The 21,720-nt window shown below is 37.5% G+C and overlaps 1 protein-coding gene across 1 annotated transcript in view; it reads left to right on the forward strand.

The window, feature by feature from the left end:
* DCP2 (decapping mRNA 2) overlaps nt 1–20,380 on the forward strand; it is a 60,916-nt gene extending 40,536 nt beyond the window's left edge. The window contains exons 9-11 of the mRNA XM_037167028.2: nt 7,192–7,302; nt 8,362–8,413; nt 13,960–20,380. Coding sequence (XP_037022923.2) covers nt 7,192–7,302; nt 8,362–8,413; nt 13,960–14,123 — 327 coding nt within the window. The 3' untranslated portion in view covers nt 14,124–20,380. The remainder of the gene's footprint in view (nt 1–7,191; nt 7,303–8,361; nt 8,414–13,959) is intronic.
* Nucleotides 20,381–21,720: the final 1,340 nt, after the last annotated feature.

Consider the following 21,720-nt stretch of genomic DNA (forward strand, 5'->3'; position numbering starts at 1 on the left):
ATATGCTTCCATTTATTGGGATCTTCAATTTCTTTCTTCTGTTACATACAGTTTTTTGGGTACAGGTTTTTTACCACCTTGATTAAATTAATTTCTAAGTATTTTATTTTATTTTTGGTGCAATTGTAAATGGGATTAAAATTTTTTCCTGATAATTTATTATTGGTATATAAAATGCAACCTATTTCTGAATATTAGTTTAGTATCCTTTTACTTTATTGTTGACTTATCAATTCTAGTAGCTTTTTGGTGGACTCTTAAAGGTTCTTTATATCATCTCATATGCAAATAATGGTAGTGTTACTTTTTCCTTTACAATTTGGGATACTTTTTACTTTTTTTTTCTTGTCGGATTACTATGGGGAGGACTTTCAGTGCCATGATAAATAGAAGTGTGATGAAAGTGCACATCCCTGTCTTCTTCATCTCAAGGGAATCGCTTTTAATTTAACCATTGACTATGATGTCAGCTTTGGTTCATATGTAGCCTCTTAACATGTTGAGGTATGTTTCCTCTGTTCACACTTTGCTGAGAGTTTTAATAATAAATGGGAGGTGAAGTTTGTGAAATGCTTTTCTGCATCTTTGATATCATGATTTTTGTCCTTCATTTTGTTTATGTGGTGTATTGTGGTAATTGATTTGAGGGTATTAAATTAACCCAGCATCATAGGAATAAATCCCACTTGATCGTGGTGTATGATCTTTTTTATGTACTACTGGATTTGGCTTGTTATTGTTGAGCATTTTAGTGTCTATGTTCATCAGGATTATTGGCTTATATATATATTTCTTGTAGTGTCTTAGTCTGGTTTGCAGTCAGGGTAATGATGGCCTCATAAAATGAACTCGGAAGCTTTCTCTTCTTTTCAATTTTTGTGGAATAGTTTGAGAAAGATAGTTGTTAAATCTATGAATGTTTGGTAAAATTCACCTGTGAATCTTTCTGGTCCAGGACTTTTATTTTTTGGAGGTTTTTTGATTGCTGATTCAATTTTTTGTTTTTTGGTAGTTGTTGGTCTGTTCAAATTTTCTGTTTCTTCTTGATTCAGTCTGGAAGATTGTATTTGTTTCTTCCAGGATGTCTAATTTGTTGGCATATAATGGCTTGTAGTATTTTTTTTATAATGCTGTGGTGTCATGTTGTCATTTCTTTCATTTTGGGGGGGTATTCTTGTTTTTTTGGTAAGTCTGGTTACAGATTAATTTTGTTTATTTTTTCAAAGATTCAACTCTTGGTTTATTTTTTATATTTTTAAAATCTTTTTTAAGGTTTTATTTATTTTTAGAAAGAGGAGAAAGGAGGGAGAAAGAGGGAGAGAAACATCAATGTGTGGTTGCCTCTCATGTGGTCCCCATGAGAGACCTGGCCTGCAACCCAGGCATGTGCCCTGACTGGGCGTTGAACTGGCAACCTTTTGGTTCACAGCCCGTGCTCAATCCACAGAGCTACACCAGCAAGGGCCTATTTTTTGTATTTTTTTAAGACTCATTTATTTTTGCTCTGATTTGTATTATTTTCTTTCCTCTATTCACTTTGGGCTTTGTTATTTTTCTAGTTCCTTTAGGTATAAGGTTAGATGGTTTATTTGAGACAGTTCTTGTTTCTTGAGGTAGGGCTGTATTGCTAGGAATTTTTATCTTGAAACTGCTTTGGCTGTGTTCCATGGATTTTTGGATGTTGTATTTTCATTTTTATCTCAAGGTGTCTTGGTTTCTTTATCTTGTTAATCCATTGTTTACTACCAGGTTTTTTAACATTCATGTGTTAGTGTGTTTTTTAGTTTTCTTGTAATATATTTGTAGTTTCTTACCATTGTGATTGTAGAGATGCTTGGTGCAATTTCAGTATTAAATGTTTTGAGACTTGTTTGGTGGCTGAACGTGGTCTTTCCTTAAAAAATGGTTTAGGAGCGCTTGAAAAGAATGTATGTTCTGCTGCTTGGGGTGAAATGTTCTAAATATCAGTGAAATCTATTGGGTGTAACATGTCATTTTAAGGATGCTGTTTTCTTGATTTTCTGTCAGATGATCTATCCATTGATTTCACATTAAAGTCCCCTACTATTACTGTATTACTGTTTGATCTGTTCCTTTATGTTCATCAGTATTTGCTTTATGTACGTATTTAGGTGCTCCTTTGTTATGTGCGTAAATGTTTACAAGGGTTATATCCTCTTTTTGGATTGATCCCTTTGTCATTATGAAATGCCCTTTTTAAAATTCTTTTTTCTTTTTGAAGTCTATTTTGTCTGATAACAGTATTGCTACCCCAGCAGTTTTTGTTTTCATTTGCATCCCTCAGTCTATATATATATGTATGTCTTTTGAAGTAGGTCTTATGTGGGCAGCATTTGTATAGGTCTTGTTTTCTTTTCTGTTCAGCTACCATGTGTCTTTTGATGGGAGCTATTAATTTCTTCATATTTAAAGTTATTAATGATAGGTAGTTGTGCTATTTTATTACTTATATTTTTGACCTTTTTCTTCTTATGAAGTCCCTTTAACATTTCTTATAATAATGGTTTGGTGGCAATGAACTCCTTTAGCTTTTTCTTGTCTGGTAATTTCTTTCTCTTTGTTTTACTTTTTGGGTTTTTTTTCCCCCCTTCAGTTCTTGTCTGAGAACATGCTTGGAGAAAAAGAGAAAAACTGACGGGGGAGGGAAACATCAGTTGTTGCCTGTAGTATGTGCCTTGACCAGGGACCAAACCCACATCCTAGGCATGTACTCTGGAGTGGGAATAGATCTGTGACCTTTGGATTTACAGCATGGTGTTCCAGCCAACTGAGCCACACCAGCTAGGGCTCTCTTTCCTATTTTAAATGATAGGCTTGTTGGATAGAATAATCTTGGTTGTAGGTCCTTGGTTTTCATGCTTTCTGACCTGCAAAGTGTCTTTTGAGAAATCAGTTGACAGTCTTGTTGGCATTTCCGTGTACATAACTAACTGCTTTTCTCTTGCTGCTTTTAAGATTCTCTTTTTGTCTTGAACCTTTGTCATTTTAATTATGTTTCTTTGTGTGGGCCTCTTTGGGTTCATGTTGTTTGAGACTGTGCTTCTTGGACTTGCATGTCTATTTTATTTCCAGGTTAGGGAAGTTTACAGTCATTATTTTCTCAAATAGCTTTTTAACCCCTGATATCTCTTTTCTCCTCCTTGTACCCCTATGATGCAAATGTTGTGTCCCAAAGATCCCTTAAACTGTCTTAATTAAAAATTTTTTTCCTTTATTTTGTTCTGATTAGGTGCTTTTGCTACTTTTCCAGATTGCCAGTTTCATCCTTTGCTTCACTGACTCTGATGTCAATTACATCTAATGTATTCTTCATGTCAGTATTGTATTTTTCATTTCTCACTGATTCTTTCTTATGGCTTCTGTTTGTTGAAATTGTCTCTGCATTCATCTATTCTTTCCCTCTATTCATTGAACGTCCTTATAACCAGTGTTTTGAACTGTCTGCCAGTTTCCTGTCCTCCGTTTTGTTTAGTTCCTTTTCTGGAGTTTTGGCCTGTTCTTTCATTTGGGACATATTTCTCTGTCTTCTCCTTTTGGCCACATCCCTGTGTTCCTTTCTATATATTAGGTAGAGCTGCTATATCTGTTAGTCTTGGCAGAGAGGTTTTATGTAGTACTGTGGATCTCAATGGTGCAGTCTCCCAGGTTCACTGAGCCAGGTGCTTCCAGCGTGTCCTCTATTGGGTTGTGTATGCCCTCTTGTTGTTGAGCCTTGACTGATGTTGGCACATCAGTGGGTGGGATTGGCTTTTAGGCTGACAGGATGTGAGGCCTGATAGTGACTACAGTAGATGAGCTAGTGGGATCAGCTTTAGTGGGGCTCTGGTGCCTGCCATGTCTGCCTTTTGGGTGTGTCCTTTATGGCCACCTAGAAGGACCTGCAAAGTGATATGTGATATTGGTTGTTGCCTGTGTTTGACTTTGAGGTGCCTGGGAGAGGCTATGCTGTGATCTGAGGCTGGCTGCCATTAGTACTGGCTTTGGGCTGCTTAGCAACAGGAGGAGGAGGAGGCCATATGCTCCTTGTTTTGGGGTTTGTGAACCTTTGAGAGTTTTTAGGAAAGTCTGTCATACAGCTGAGACAGGCTACTTTTGTGGACAAGACACTGAAAGAGGTTTGGGCAGGTTGCATGAGTTGGGTAGCATGGGGTTTCAGAATCACAGGGGCAGGACCTTGAAATCATGGTGGTGGTGGGAACAGTGTTAACGCCTTAATGGAGAACTCAGATTTGGCATCTGCCAGCCCTTCATCATGGAAAGAGCTATTTGCCTTTCTATCCGTCATCCTGAAGCTAGTCAATTTGTATCCTCCCTTTTTGTCCCTGGCGCTTGTCCAGCTGCTGCCCTTGTGCAAAGCTTAGAGCAAGTGAAAGAGTGAGTGAGTCTGTGATCAGACCTATAGTATCTGCAGTGCCTCAGTATCTAGCAGCCTGTTGTGTTTCTCAGACACTATCCCTGTTGCTTTTCATGGCCGGGTGTTATGGGGGATTTTCTTCCTTACAATGGTAACCCAGGTTGGGGAGCCCTGTGTGGGGCTTAGCCTTCTTACTTCTTGGGGGATCCCCGCAGCTGAGATAGCTCTTTTGTTTTCTTAATCACCACACCATGGATGTGGGACCTGGCTGTTCTGCATTTCCTCCCCACCTGCTAGTCTTGGTGTGGTTTCTTCTTTATATCCTTAGTTACAGGAATTGTGTTCAGCTGTGGTTCTCCATGATGTCCTGTAAGTTTTGATGTGCTCATGGGAGGACACAGTGTTCACCTATTCTCCCATGTTGGCTAGAAGTCCTCTGTCCTATTCTCCATGGATATTTGGTTATTTTTAGTTAAGGGCTTTTATAAATAATACTGTTATGAATATTAATGTACATGTCTTGTGATGAACATATGCATTTTGGGGGGTATATATAACTGACAGTAGAATTATTGGATCACTGAATATGGCTATGTTTTTGAGTGTATACTGCAAATAATATTCTCAAGTAATTTATATCCCCAGCAAAATACAGGGTCAAAATAACACCCCTTTTTTATTACAAAATCTTTTATCAAAATCATAAGCATGTAATTCTGTAGTATAACAGTATCACACTCAAGCACACCATATGAAATTTTAGGTGAAATGTTCAAATTAAACTATAAATTATTACACTCGTATTATTACCCTACCAACCACACCCCAGCCGGCGTTACTTCTGCCAGACCCTGTATATGAGAATTACAATTGTGTCATGTCCTTACTAATGCTTGGTATTATAGGTCTTTGTTATTTTAGCCATCCATTTTGGTACCACTTTTTATTTTCAGTCTTCTAAAAAATATACTGGATTTATCAAAATTAAAAGCTTTTGTGCATCAGAGGACACCATCAAAAGAGTGAAAAGATACTATAGAGTTGGAGAATGTATTTACAGATCATTTATCTGATAGGTTAATATCCAAAATACATAAAGAACTCCTATACTGAAAAGCAAAAAAAAATTTTTTAACCCAATTAAAAAATGGGCAAACAACTTGGATATTTCTCCAAAAAATATGCAAATGGCAATAAGTACATGAAAAGATGCCCAACATCATTTGTGAGCAGAGAAATGCAAATTAAAACCACAGTGAGATACCACTTCATACCGATTAGGGTATGAAGAAAATGTAAAATAACAAGTTGACAAAGGGTGTAGGGAAATTGGAACCTTTATGCATTGCTGCTGGGAGTGTAAAGTGGTACAGCTGCCATGGAAAACAGTTTGGTGGTTCCTTAAAAAATTAAACATAAAACCCTTGTTGGCGTGGCCTAATTGGTTGGGTGTTCTGCAAACTAAAAGGTCGCAGGCTTGATTGTTGGTCAGGGCACATGCCTGTAGATTTGGTCCCCATTTGGGGCATGTATGGAAGGCAATCAGTTGATGTTTCTTTCCCTCTCTTTCTCTCTTCCCCTCTCTCTAGAATTAATTTTTAAAAAGAAAAAAAATACAGAATTACCACATGGCCTAGTAATTCCACTCCTAGGCATATACTCACAAGAATTGAAAACAGACTGATGAATCCTAAACTGAGTTATTAGCCCCTCCTAGCTGAGAAGGATCTCAAAAGATAACTTGTGTACCAATGCTCATAATAGCATGATCATCCATAATAGCCAAAAGGTGGATGATGAAAAACTTCTGGATATGGATACTGGTGGTATTTGCACAACATTTTACCTGTATTTACTGCCAAGGAATTGTACACTCAAAAGTGGTTAAAGTGGTAAATTCTATTTGTATTGAAGCACTTCTAATAAAAAGTAAATACCAGTAAGAGCACAGTGGAATTGAATTAAAATTGTGTGGTAACACGAGTCTCTATAACCCATATTTTCCTACCATTCTTTAGTTAAGTTAGCTTATTGTTTTCAAGCTTTTTTAGTCATTAATTTTTTTCTGTAGGTAGATAAAGCGTAAGTAAATGAATGTATCTTTTATATATTTTAAATAATAGTAGTTATTTTATATATATTGTTTTAGCCAAGCTTCTTAAAGACCTGGTTTTTTAATATCTTTAAGGGCCAATTGATATTTGAAAATTAACTCGTGTTAAAGCAGTATAACACACAGATGTTAGCTATTGTGTGTTTAAGGTTTAGGTCTCAACTTAGAGATAATGGCCCACATTTTTGAAACACCAATGAGAATATTAACTTAAATATTTACTAATTTAATTATTAATTTAAGTATTATTACTCAGTATTTATTAATAACTTAAAGAGGGTGATATGATAATAGTTGACCGCATATGCTGTGTATTTCCTGTTCTAAGAACTGCGGCCACTGTGCCTCAGCATTCCCTCCCAGAGACCTTTGCTTTGACGATCATGTAAGGTTTTCATACTTGTTCCTCTCCTCCTCTCATGGTTTTTTAACTCATGTATTAAAACAAAATCTCTAAGCAGAAATGGGATATGGTAAGAGGTGTGGAAAGATTCCTAGAGTCCTTGCTTTGTGAAACACTGTCGTTTATAAGAACAAATACTGATGTGGTATGGTTCTCCAGTGTTTCAGTGCATTTTTTTTGTGGGGGAGGTGCTTCGCTAAACTGACTCAACTAGCTTATCAAATTCATAGGGGTGTGCTCTTTTTTCCTTTTGCATTATACTCTAGGTTTACATTTTATTTTTCCTTATTGCAAAAACAGAATCAAAGTATGAGGGGAAATGGCAGAAAACAGTATCAAGACTCACCTAATCAAAAGAAAAGAACAAATGGGGTCCACAGCCAGCCGGCCAAGCAGCAGAATTCCTTGATGGTAAGAGTTACAGTTTTCAAGCTAAGCAGGGAGTTTGCTCTTTTTAACAGTGAGGCAAGGGCATTTTCAAGGCATGTTTAGTTGAAGGACTTTTATGGAGTGAAATTGTGCAGTTTGCCCACTAAAAAATTTTTGGCTATTTTCAATTAAAGGTTTGTTAACATTGATTGAGTGACCCATGTAATGCTTGCTCTTTATGTGGTTAAATTAATTTTAATACTATGAAAACAGTGTGAAGTCAAACCTACTTTATAGAGGAAGTCCTTGGATATTCTGTTTACATTCTAAATAGAGTCTATATTATATTAATGAAGTAGAAAGTTTGAAAGAATATTACAATGCATTTTTTCCTTTAAGTTGGCAGAATTTTAAAAAATTAAACAAAATATAGTCAGTATTCTGTAATTAGATTAGTCCTAAACACAAATAACTGAGCATTTTAAAGCATTTACTTCCATTCTTTTAGTCTGTACTCCAGAAAGTAATTCATAACTAAAGGTCTTGTTTATGTTTTTTATTAAGTCTTATTGTTTGTATGTTGAATTTTGTTGTAGTCTCATCTATTTTTGTTTAACAGTGAGTGATAATAGTAATTTTAAGTCTTAGCAAAAATATTTTACCTGAATTCCTAAGGTGCTTTATGTAACTTGGGGCTTACTGGGTTCACTATTAAAGACTGTTAGACATCACTTAACTGTTAGACTACTTGTCCTTCATTTATTATATTTTTTCCTGTCAGATTGGCAGCGATGATACAATATCCAGTTGTGTTTTGTTGAGTGTATTGATAACACTTAAAAGAATATTTATCCCATTACTCTGTTTAATAATGAAAACCTGGAAACTATGTAAGTAAATACCCATTCAAGAAGATAATATTAAATGCAGCATTGTAGATCTATGCAATAGACTACCATGTAGTTATTAAAAATGATGGTATAGATTTGTATTTATTGAAAGGGAAATATGCTCACAATATATTACACTTTATAAGTAGTATCCTCATTTCTAATAAGTGAGATAGCTGGAAATTGTTTGTGTATGTTTTTTCTTTTATAGAAATGTGAAAAGAAACTTCATCCACGAAAACTTCAGGATAATTTTGAAACAGGCAAGTCATTTTCTTTTGAAAATCTCTGACTCATGGGATTTGGTTTTGGCCTAGCCTTGATTTTACTGGAGTGTGGGATAAAATATAATAAGCAGAAAGAGTTGCACATTTCTGTAGAGTTCATATTTGTGGTCAAGTTCTCTAAATATGAAACTGACTGAAATGTATTTAAATGCTAGAGATGAAATTATTTGCCCTTTCAATGTGCTATTTATTTTGTAAATGTCAGGCCTTGGTGCTGTGCATGAATGTTATAGATAAATAATTGCTCAGGGTTAGAAGGGGAGTAGAGCAAAATATTTTAAAGGTAAGGAGACCTCATTCTGTGTGACATAAAGAATATATGTCAGAGGTACACCGACTTCAGAAGGGGGCATTCCCCCTTTCTGGAGTTGGTGATCAACTTAAAATTTTTTCTTTTTTTAAGATTTTATTTATTTATCTTTAGAGGGAAAGGGAAGGAGAGAGGGAGAGAAACATCAATGTGTGGTTGCCTTTCGTGTGTCCCCTGCTGGGAATTGGCCTGCAGGGAACTGGCCTGCAACCCAGGAATGTGCCCTGACCGGGAATCGAACTGCAGTTGTCTGGTTCGCAGGCCCGTGCTCAATCCACTGAGCTACACCAGCCAGGACTAACTTAAAATTTTTTCTTAAATATATTTTATTGATTATGCCATTACAGGTGTCCCATTTTTCTCACTTTATTCCCCTCCATCCTCCACCCTGCACACCCCCCCCATATCCCCCTTTAGCTCATGTCCATGTGTCATAAGTTCTTTAGCTTCTATATTTCCCACATTACTCTTGCCGTCCCCCTGTGTATTTTCTCCCCACCGTCTATGCTACTTATTCTCTGTACCTTCTCCCCCCCCCTCCTCCCACTCCCCTGTTGCTAACCCTCCATGTGATCTCCATTTCTGTAGCTCTGTTCCTGATCTAGGTGTCCTCTTAGTTTGCTTTTGTTTTAGGTGTGGTTGTTAATAACTGTGAGTTTGCTGTCCTTTCACTGTTCATATTTTTTATTTTCTTTTTCTTAGATAAGTCCCTTTAACATTTCATATAATAAGGGCTTGGTGATGATGAACTCCTTTAACGTGACCTTATCTGGGAAGCACTTTATCTGCCCTTCTATTCTAAATGATAGCTTCTCTGGACAGAGTGATCTTATATGTAGGTCCTTGCCTTTCATGACTTGGAATACTTCTTTCCAGCCCTTTCTTGCCTGTAAGGTCTCTTTTGAGAAGTCAGCTGACAGTCCGATGGGAACTCCTTTGTAGGTAACTGTCTCCTTATCTCTTGCTGCTTCTAGGATTCTCTCCTTCATTTTAATATTAGCTAGTGTAATTATGATGTGCCTTGGTGTAGTCCTCCTTGGGTCCAACTTTTTTGGGACTCTCTGAGCTTCCTGGATTTCCTGGTAGTCTATTTTCTTTGCCAGATTGGGGAAGTTCTCCTTTATTTGTTCAAATAAGTTTCCCACTGGTGGCTATTCCTCTTCCCCTTCTGGTACCCCTATAATTCGGATGTTGGAGTATTTAAAGATGTCCTGGAGGTTCCTACGCCTCTTAACCATTTTTTTGAATTCTTGTTTCTTCCTTCTTTTCTGTTTGGTTATTTCTTTCTTCTTTCTGGTCCACTCTCTTGATTTAAGTCCCAGTTTCCTTTCTGTCACAATTGGTTCCCTGTGCATTTTCCTTCATTTCATTTAGTTTAGCCTTCATTTTTTCATCTAATTTGTGACCAAAATCAACCAGTTCTGTGAGCATCCTGATCACCAATGTTTTGAACTGTGCATCTGGTAGGTTGGCAATCTCTTGGATGTTTAAAAGTATTGGCTCTGAGGCTTTGAGTTGTTCTTCTGCTTGAGCCATAATGTTTTTGTCTTGTGCCTGTTATGTACGAGGGGCGGAGCCTTAGGTGTTAACAGGGGCAAGGCAACCCAGTCAACTCAGTCACTGGGTTGTGATGCTATAAGTGGGGGCAGGGTCAGAGAGGGAACAGTGGCGCTTGTTTTGCTGTCTCTCGGATTTCGGTTCTCTCTGTTGCTTCCCACAAGCAAATTGGGCCCTTCTGGTTCTGGTTCCCTGGTGTATGTTCTAGCATCCGTGGGTCTCTCCAACAAACTCTCCTGTGAGGCTGGGAGTCTCTTCCAGCACCTCAACTCCCACAGGTTTTTCCAATTGGTGCTTTTAGGCTTTATTTCCTGGTGCTGGGGCCCTGGGTTGTGCGGTCTGTCTCACTGCATGTTTTTGCCTGGTTTATCTGCACGCGAATGTGTGTCTGGGGTCCTTAAATTTGGCTGTGTGACGAGGCACAGTGTTTCCAGCTATGCCTCCATCTTGGCCGGGAGTCTTTTCTTAAAAAGTTTTAAAGGGTATTTTAGTAGTTATGCTATTAGTTTTCCTATTGCTTTTATCCCCCTCTACCTTGCTCCGTTTTCCACCAGCATTCCCCCCCCCCCCCGCCTTAGGTTCATGTCCATGTGTCATACATATAAGTTCTGTGGCTTCTCCATTTCCTATACTATTCTTAACCTCCTCCTGCCTGTTTTGTACCTACCAATTAATGCTTCTTATTCCCTGTGCCTTTTTCCCCATTTCCCCCCCTCCTCACTAATAACCCTCCATGTGATCTTCATTTCTGTAATTCTGTTCCTGTTCTAGTTGTTTGCTTCATTTGTTTTTGCTTTTTTTTAGGTTCTGTTATAGTTCTGAGTTTGTTGTCATTGTAGTGTTCATAGTTTTGATCTTTGTCTTAGATAAATCCCTTTAACATTTCATATCATAAGGGCTGGGTGGTGATGAACTCCTTTAACTTGACCTTATCTGGGAAGCACTTTCTCTGCCCTTCCATTCTAAATGAAAGCTTTGTTGGATAGAATAAACTTGGATGTAGGTCCTTGCCTTTTATCACTATGAATACTTCTTTCTAGCCCCTTTTTTGCCTGCCAGCTTACTTTTGAGAAATCAGCTGATAGTCTTCTGGGCACTCCCTTGTAGGTAACTGTCTCCTTTCCTCTTGCTGCTTTTAGGATTCTCTTCTTATCTTTAATCTTGGATAATGTAATTATGATTTGCCTTGATGTGTGCTTCCTTGGGTCTAATTTCTTTGGGACTGTCGGCTTCCTCAACTCCCTGGAAGTCTGTTTCCTTTGCCAAATTGGAGAAGCTTTCTTTCATTATTTTTTTAAACAAGTTTCCAATTTCTTGCTCTTTCTCTTCTCCATCTGGCATCCCTTTGATTTGGGTGTTGGTATGTTTGGAGATGTCCCAGAGGCTTCTTGTACTGTCTTCAGTTTTTTTCTTTCTGTTCTTGTCGAATGCTTATTTTCTCCTTTTTCCAAACCATTGATTTGAGTCCCGGTTTCCTTCCCTTTACTGTTGGCTCCCCGTATATTTTTCTTTATTTCACTTTGCATAGCCTTCACTTCTTCCTCTATTTTACATTCATATGTAATCATTTCTGTGAGCATCCTGATTACCAGTGTTTTGAACTCTGCATCTGATAGGTTGTCTATCTCCTTGTTGCTTAGTTCTTTTTGTGAAGTTCTGATCTGTTCTTTCATTTGGACATATTTCTTTGTCTTGGTGTACCTGTTACATTGTAAGGGGCAGAGCCTTAGGTATTCACCAGGGCGGGGCAACCCAATTAGCTGCATTGTGGTGCTATATGTGGGGGAGGGGTCAGAGAGCGAACAGTGATGCTTGCTTGGCTCTTACTCTGCTTTCAATCACTTTCCCTGTTACGGATAGGCAAAATGGACCGTTGTGATGCTGGTTCCTGGGTGGATGGGCTTGTATACATTCTATCTAGGTCCCAGTGAGTGTCTCCAATGAATTCTCTTGTGTGGCTTGAAGTTCTCCTGCTGCCTCAGCCCCTAGGTTTTGAGGCTTCAGTTTGTTTGGGGTGTTGGAACCCTGGGTTGCACGGTCTGTCTTGCTCCCCAGTTGTTCTTCCCGGCTTATCTGCACGTGGACGTGGGACTGTTTGGTCTGCCAGCCATTGCCTTGCCTGCCCAGTCTACCTCCTGGCTGCCCTTCCTACTGGTCTGGATGACCTTTTCTTCTTTAATTCTTTGGTTGTCATACTTCCATACAGCTCGATTTTCTGGCAGTTCTGGGTGTGTTTTGTTTTTAAATTTGTTGTCCTTTTGGTTGTGTGAGCATGGAAAGCTTATCTATCTATGCCTCCATCTTGGCTGGAAGGTGGTGATCAACTTTTTAAAGTGGTACTAAGGATAGCTCTTATTAACATGACATTTGGAACTTCTGCATCTTCAGTTATGAAGAGTAGGTGTGTGATCTGATTGGAAAGTAATGCTGAAGAGTGGAGAAAGGTCTTTAGAAATACTGATTTAATTTGGAAGTATAACAGACTGTTTTTTTCTTGGGTGCTATTTTAAATTTTATTAAATTACCTGTGCAGTAGCTATATATTTATTCACCATCTAATTTAAGGCTTTCATAGACTGAAAAGGTCTAAGGAATGAAAATCATTATAATATTTTTTTGAGGGCTACCTGTGATTTAAGCAGGATAAAAGCTATTTTAAAAGAGATGTTTTAATCCTTCTTTGGAAAGTTAAGGTTAACTATGAAGAAGCAGAAACTATCATTTTAGTTTAGGTAAGTTATAGGGGTAGAAATACTCTTAGTAGGATTTTTCTGGACATCTTGGCTGGTAGGGACATGGTCAGTTTATGTAACATGGTGGTTTAATTAATGTAAGTTCAGGAATAAGTTAGTACATAAGATCTTTAAAAAGTCTGTGTTCAGGAACATTAAAGAAGGCACACTGTAACTTTGTATACCCAGCTTAGTTGGTCATAATATAGATATATATAAAATTTTTAGTTGTTTTAAAAAGGAAGTATAAGAGGGATCTTGGCCTGGGAAACCTCACTTCAGACTTTTGCCTCTGCCTCTTGGTGTGTATTCCAAACACACTTTCCCAGTCAGGTCCCTGTTCTACTTAAAAAAACAAAATAAACAAATCAAAAAAATTTTTTAAAAAGCACCCAAACCTGGTAAGCTACTGCTTTGTTGTACTGTGGTTTTGAAAAGATGGATTTTTCTTTAGGTTGATATATTCCCTGAAGATTGATGAGCTCCAAATGAAGCTTTCGCTTTATTTTTCTAGAATTGGAATCTTTACAAATCTTACATTGTAATTTTAATCTTACAATGCTTACATTCTGATTTCACTCAAGAAGCTCCTATTATTTTGGCGTAGAATATGTATTGGAGGTAAATAAAGGTATGTTCAGTTTGAAAACAAGTAAATATTAAGGGTCTTAAAATAAGATTTTGAATATTTGTGTGGAAGTCTGCAAGAAGAGATTAGAAATTCAGTTGAGTTTAGGGAAGGAAAATATCTTGGTGGTTCAACCTAGGTTAGATTTAGAGTGTTGGAGATAAAAAAAATATACCATATTTTTGTGTTGGAGATAAAAATATAAAGGATGAATTCATTTATACCAAAAGGTGAAGGGCTGTATTTTATTTCTTATTCAGTTACTGAGCTTATTTCTTTTGTTTTTTTTACACAGATGCTGCATATGACTTACCTTGCTCTGGTGAAGACCAGTTGCTAGAACATGCTGAGGGACAGACTGTGGCATGTAATGGACATTGCAAGGTCCCCTTTTCATCCAGAGCCTTCCTGAGTTTCAAGTTTGACCATAATGCTATAATGAGAATCTTGGACCTTTGATAGCAGCACATGCGTTGTGGAAGTCCAAGAGCAGAGACCGGTCACATTTGAGTGGGTGTCTCTCTCTGAGCCTTACCTTTCTCAGGTGTTTTAAAGAATTGCAAGGAGGCAATGATGTTTCTGAAGAGATTGTTCTCTGTGCAGAAGAGAGAGGAGAAACATGAATTTGGACTGTAAATGCAGTTTTATAACGTTTTTATACAAATGTACATTTTCAGTGTTTGGCTAATGAATTTAAGTTGCTTTTATGAGGGCATTTTTTTTTCCTGTGAGTGTAATTTTTTATATTCTGATCAAGAAAATAATGTTTGAGTTATCATCAAGTTAATGGGAATGGTCTATCTACCCATTTTAGTGATTGCAATAATAGTTTCTTTATTTTGAAGTTTTAAAAGAAACTACATAATTTATTAAATGAACATAAGAGTTGAAATGTCATAGAAGTCAAGATTGCAGGTCATCTTCTCTGATGGCATTTAGCATATTTCTTTGCTTTTTACCACCTAGGTTCTCTAATCCTCCTCTGCTTGAAGTTTCATTGGGCGGTTTACTTAGAGCCAGCATCTGCTATATAATGTTCATATCCAAATGAACTCTTAGCACTTCATTAAAGGACAAAGTCCTCAGCCTGGAGCAGGACCAAGTTGGTTGGGTGTGGAGTTGCTGCTCTAACTTCTTTGTTGCGCTACATGCAGTCTGTAAACTTGTGAGACTGCCGGAGAGAGGGGAGCAGAGAACATGGAGGCCATGGTGCAGCAGCTGCCTCAGTCATGTCTTCGCCATCCAGCCCTTTAGAATCGTATGATGGTTTTTTTCTTGAGAAGGTATATTCTATATTATGGTTGTGTAAATACATATGGACTCTGACATTACTAGGTTTTATATTTCATCTCAGTGTTGGTCTGTGGAAACTGATTTATATTCGGTTCCAGTCTGCAGTAGTAGCAGAGGCTGACTTGCTTCTATTAGCATGCAGCAGCCCCTGGATGGTGGAGTGGGAAGAAAAGGAGTGTGCAGTTTACCCAAGTACAAATAAAGCATCTCTCTGGGGGTGGGAGTCAGAACATGGAAGTAACACACGTAACTCCTAGGAATGTATTTTGATTTTTCAGGATTCTTAAATTTAAATAAGGATGGCAGTGCCCTTTTTAAGGAGGATTTCAGCTATAATTGAGGACAATCACCAGGGCTGTAAGGGGGCTTTAGTCTGGGCTGCTTGTGACCTCAGTGAAGGTATTTGCAGGGGGTGGGGGAGATTGATGTGAGCATATGTGTGCGTGTGCATCTGTCACGTGGGTTTAAAAATAGTTTTTTACATGTGGTATCCACAAAATATATCTCTGCTTGTAAATTTTATTGTAGAAATCTTTATTCTGTATAGATAGCCTCTTTAATAGGGGTTCTATGTAACCCATGGGGCTTTCAAAAGAAATACTATTGTAAGGAATTCACTTTGTATTACTTTGCTTTAGCTTTTAAATGGCTTGATTTTTAAAGGAGAAATTCTATTTATTAATGAAAGTGTCACCCTCTTGGTGCTAAGCAGGGGAATTCACAATTGCAACATTGTGTTTAGAATTAGGTAATTTACAATCCTGCATCTTTTAATGTGACAAATTTGTGAATCCTTTTGTGACTTTTTAAAAAATGCATTCTATGATTGTGTTTAGAAGTTCTTACTCTTCTTTCCAGAAATACAGCTGCTTTGCTTGGGTCTTCTTGAGCCATATTTATAGTTGGTCCCAGCATTCCAGATACCTGTTAAATTGGTAAGGGAGTGAAACTTCATTTGCCTGGCAGGTAAATCATTTTCACTCATTTACTGTCGTCTGGAAACCATTTATTTTTAGTAATTTCGTTTGGTTGGTTTTGGTTTTTGGTGTGTTTTTTTGAGTACTATACTAAGGTCATTCTTTCCGGTGCCTAGAGTTGGATTTTTCAGCTCTTTGTTAAAGCAAAAGAGATTAGTTATCGGAAGTATGTCCTCTAATAGTGTAGAACCTTTTCAAGAACCAACACGTTTTCTTTTCATGGCAGTGGCTTAGCCATCGTTCAATGATACTGCTGTTGTGCTGCCTTCACTAATGCACTGTGGCACAAAGTAAGGGTATTGTTGGGATGGGATTTTGATAACTTGGGGCTTTTATCTATCTTGACAGTTTGAGATTTAGAAAAAAGTTATGTGAGTAAAGTTAATGTGTGTGATGTGACTAAACTATGCAGAAAATGTGTGAGTTGGATGTATCTGTTCTATGTATACCTGCTATACTTACTCCCTTGGACCCGTGTGTTAGTGTCTCATTGTTCAGGTTTCCTTGAGAAAGGCCATGCTTAGCACAGAACTGGATTCTCCTTGGAGAAAATTTAGCATGGTTTGAAGAAATCAAGTGATAAAGAAGTGTGCTGAATATGCAATAATTTACTCTCCTGTGTGCTGCATTCTAAGCTAGATGAGAACAGTAGCTGTGTTGGCTTCATTATGTTTATGTCTTTGAGAGAGAAATAGGTCTTTGAATCCACTTTTTAAATGTTCTTATGTTCCAACGTTATATGTTCCAAGGTTCAGTGCACTGTGAATCTTTTATTTTTAAAAAATTTTGTAGGTGCTTTTATATGTAACTGTAATGTTTCGTAAGATGTTAGATGAATTGTTTTTTGTACTTAACCATAGTAATCCAAAAGATAAGGGTATGGTTTACATACTTTCACAAGTTTTCATTAAGAAATAACAAGAGAATGGTTTTAGGAATTCAAATAGTGATGCTCTTCTGAGACATGAGTGTTTGAAGATGTCTGAGAACCTAATAGAACTCTTAAGAGCATTGATGAAATTTGAAGATGTTTGAAAATTAAGTTGGACCCCATTTTAATATATAAAGGCAAGTCTGTGCTGTCAAAGGAATTGTGATTGCTGCTTTGAGCTTTGGATATCCTTATTTTTCTATTAAATTATCAGTACAGATAATGACAAGTAGTGAAATTTAGCAAAATTAGTTTTATGCTATAAGATTGGGTTGGTACTTTGACTTTTAGTAATTTGTTCAATAGTCCTCACTTATCTGCGGCTTTGCTTTCTGTGGTTTTAGTTACCCACAAGCAACTGTGGTCTGGAAATAATAAATGGAAATTTCCAGAAGTAATTAATAAGTTTTAAATTGTACATGGTTCCGAGTCATGTGACGAAACCTTACGCTGTGCCGGTCCCTCTGCCTGGGACCCTGCACTGTCCGTGGTACATCGGATTCAGTGCACACACTCCCTGCCCAGTAGCCACTTAGCACCCGTCTGGGTTATCAGCTTGACTCATGGTATCACAGTGTTTAAGTAACCCTTATTTTACATAATGATGCCCCCAAAGCACAAGAGTAGTTATGCTGGCAACTTGGATGTGCTTCCTTTAAGTGAAAGGATATGTATATATAGGAAAAACAGTGATAGAGGGTTTGGTACTATCCGTGGTTTCAGGCATCCACTGAGGATGTTGGAAAGCATTTCTGTGGGTAAGTGGGGATGACTGTAGTATCAACTGAAAAGAGCAACTCTAACTGAATAGCATCCTTCTTTTGGGATTAAACTCTTCTATAAAACTTAACATATTGTAGTGGTCTTAGAAATGTTCAGCTCTGTGTGCAAGTGTGTATTCAAAACATTTCATTACCTATTCCTCTCATTTAACTTTTTTTTGGGGGGGGTCTCCAATAATTAGTTAACTTGAACAGTAAGGAGCAAAGTCAATTAATTATAAAAGTTTGCCAAGTTACTTTTCTTACTATTGATAATATCTCTTGGCTTTCTATATTTTTGTATCTTTAAACTTCCCTCTGCTGCCTCCAGAAATTTTGTTTTGATTGCCATCTATTGTCTCATTTATTCTGAGACAGTATTTTCTTTGCATATTAATCATAATTTTAAGGTTATATTCATTAACATTTTTGTGATTGAAGAAAAGTAATTGTTACCTAGTAATTTTGACTCGGATGATTTTCTAGCCTGGAAAAGAGGCTTATTTATTGCTGTAGTGTTAGATTAAAGCTAAACAAGACAAACTCTTACTTTGTCTGAAGGTGTTAACATCCTTTACCATTAAGTACCGGTTTCTAGGTAAACAGGTGTCAGTAAAATAACAGCTTTGTTAAACCATATTCCTGATAGCTTGGGAAAGCCTAGCTCTGGAGTTCCTTATTTTGTATTCTGAGACTTTAAAAGTACATTTGTATAGCTGCCAAAAATTCTAAAAGTGAGATTATGGTGGGCTTTCTCAGCATGCTTTTTTACTGGAATTGAGTTACTCCTGGAGTCTGAACTCCTGTGTGATAAAGACAGCAGGTTGCAGACGGCCAGGATGGCTTTGCCCATGCTTTCTTCCAGAGCAGAGATCTGGATTGCAGTTTCAAGAAACACGGTAGGTTATTACTTAAAGTAAAAGCGGCCCGAAGGGAGAAGATAGGTATAGTTGCTGGGCAAAGAGAGCATAAGGAAGAAATTGTAGAAGATCAGTGAGTGCTGCTATATGATGTCCTAGGCTAGAAATGTGAGCATTGCCTAGTCCGGGCAGAGGGGCGATTACCAGGTGTGTTCTCCCAAGTAGGGTTAAAGTTATTTTTTTCCCAAGTATGGTTGCCAAGCAATCCAGTGAATCTGAAGTAAATTTTCTCACTTAAAAGATCAGTGTTTGAGAGTCTCATATTTCCTGTGCTGATACTTGTCAACTGCAGCCACACTGGAGTGCACTTCTTCCTTATAGGCACGGAACCCAGAGTGCACAGAGCCACAGTCACTTCACGTGGTAGCTGTACATTTGTCCTGAATGGTGATCCGTCCTTTTCCATCTGGTTGCCTGTGACAAACAGTAGCATTTACTATTGAAATACGAAGTAGTCCATATACAGCTAGCGAACAGGAAAGCTACCTCTCATGCATGGGAGTGGACTTGAAAGGCTGGCTTTTGTGAGCTTAGTTGCTCAGAGATTAACATAAAGTACTGTACAAAGAAACATAAATTTTAAAAAACATATAAAGTGTGTGGAAGTCTTCTATCTTGAGAAATAGGCATAATTGAATCTTTAATCTGGGTCCCCAGATTAATGAAATGACTAATTAGAGAGATTATATTTGTCTTGGGTCTTCTGTGGATTACAGAGAAGATGGTCTAGGTGTGGTTGCAGCTTGAAAAGCAAAATATTAAAGGAACTAAATTTGGCAAGGTGCCTCCATTAACTGTGTAGTGTTGGGCAAGGGTGCTCTGGGGAAAGGGACTCAATACAGAAATCAGGTGCTTTTGTAACTTTGTTCCGCACAGACACTCCTCTTACTAGACTTTAGTTTTTTAGTCCAGTGCTGGAAGAATAAGACCCTGAACATTATTTGTTATTTTTGGTGGGAGGATTCTTGCAGTTGTTTGGTGGTGGGGTGGATATTGGCTTCTCTCTATTGTACCACTTGAAGACCTGTTTCTTAAACTTTTTTCTTGGTATGACTAGCCAAGAGGAGGCTGTTGAGTCCCTCTGCCTGTTCTCCATTCCCTTCTTGTATCGTCCCTGTTGTAGAAGCTTTTTTTTTTTTTAATTAGTGCTACATACCCATGGTGAATCTGCCTCTGTGAAATTTGCAAGCAGTGATCATATCTTGTCTTTGAGTTGATTTCAATGACCTTGGGCCATAAGCACATTGGAGGACTGTAAATAAACACCTGTGCTATTTTCGGTTGCTCAGTGTATTGGAACAAAGAAAACTGCATTTCTAGGGTGAAATGGGCAGTGTTCTTCTGGTCCTCAGTCTTAGTTAATATTCTCAGACTGTGGTCTTTTTAAGGGAGAATGTAACAATTAGTTTTTAATTCATTGAAACTGAGCTATCTAAATAGCTACCACCTGTGGTGTGAAACATTTGGGGCACAAGTCTACATTGTTAGTCATTTCTTTAGCTAGTTCTTTGTAAAATGATATCTTGGCTTATGCTTTTGTGATATTTAGGAACAGACTATGGATGGCAGCAAATGAATGCAGGAGTTTTCGACAGTGAAAGAAATAAAGGCAGTAACTATTCCTTAGCAGTTTGGTTGGTGGGATGTGCTAGTACTTTGGGAACAGAGTGGCAGTGGACTTATGCTCTTCATGTGCTTGACCTATGGTGTGCGCTGACCCAAAAGCACGTAAGACACCTGCAGGAGTTCCCCTGAGCCTCTCACTACTGTCGGGAGGCACTGCTGTCTTGCTGTTCATTTTAGGTTCACGTTCAGATCTTGTCCAAGTATCTTTTTTTTTTTTTTTTTTTAATATTTTATTATTTATTTATCTTTAGAGGGGAAGTGGGGGAAGGAGAGAGGGAGAGAAACATCAATGTATGGTTGCCTTCGTCCCCCGGACGCCGGGACGGCCTGGCCCCGCCTCCCACTCACCAGCCAGGGCTTGTCCAAGTATCTTTTAGTTTCAAAAGCAAATGTCCAAATAACTGTCTTTAATTTTGCTTTTTTGTTTATATTTTACTTCAGAATTAGGACGGGGGACAGTTAAATCTGACCTCCATTTAATATTATAAATCTATTCCTTCAGTAACAAATAGGGTAAGAAAATAAAATCATGAACTATTTTACATACATATATTTGTATATATACATACACATTTTTTTTCTTACAACTGTTTTTGAAGTTTGCCTATTGGCTTAATACCTTATAAAAATTGTCTTTGGTAGGTACTGACTCATACAGTTCAGATACTTAATTTTACTTGTTGACTGTAATGAAAATTCCAATCTTATTTCAGAATAAAATGGTTAATCAAGTGGAATTATAATTCCTGTATTAGCTAACGTAAGGGAAATGTTATAAGTCTTTTGTTTAAGCAGAATAAAGGCAAACTATTTAGTTTGGATGGGAAGGGAGAAAGAATTGATTCCATTTTATACCCTGTTTATTTCCAAAGCAAGATATGAACAAATGTCTTTCATGCTGTGGGGACTACGTAATACTCATGGAAGATGTGTGGTCTTAAAAACAGTTTTCTTGGGAATAGTGTTAGTCTGAAAAAGGTGAAGATATTTATGCTGAGTTATGTAACAAATCATTCGGGATTTTAAAAGCTGGCAGAAAAAAATTAAAATGGTTTCACTAAGAATGATATTCAATTGAGAAAACTGGACTTCAGATTAAATGTGATTACTGTCACTGTTGTTTTAAGTGAAATGATTTAACATTTAATTTTTGCCTTAAATTATATAAGCATTTTATTATTTTACCTTAGGGAATTTTACTGTTTGGAGAAAGACTGTGTAAGTAAACTTTACACTGAGAGCGATTCTGTGTATATATAGTAATGAAATTCTTGGTGCTTGTTTTGGTTAATTGTCAAAAATTCAGGGAGAGCAGAAAAGGAGCCCCAGCAGAAAATACCTGCTGGGTTCACCACCCTGTAGTTACAACAGTTGATACCTTTAGAGCAGGTTTATTGTATTTCTGGGTTTGTATCTTTCCCTCAGTGTAAATGACTCATGTTTATTAATTGGGAGTTAATGTTGTGGGATCACTGCACTTCCAACGTTTTCTAGAAGTGCAAGGTAAGAAAATGAACAAATTCCTATGTTGTAACAGTTATGATGATC

The sequence above is a fragment of the Artibeus jamaicensis genome, unplaced genomic scaffold, assembly GCF_021234435.1.
Source record: "Artibeus jamaicensis isolate MK-2021 breed Jamaican fruit bat unplaced genomic scaffold, CSHL_Jam_final contig_402, whole genome shotgun sequence".
Taxonomy (NCBI): Eukaryota; Metazoa; Chordata; class Mammalia; order Chiroptera; family Phyllostomidae; genus Artibeus; species Artibeus jamaicensis.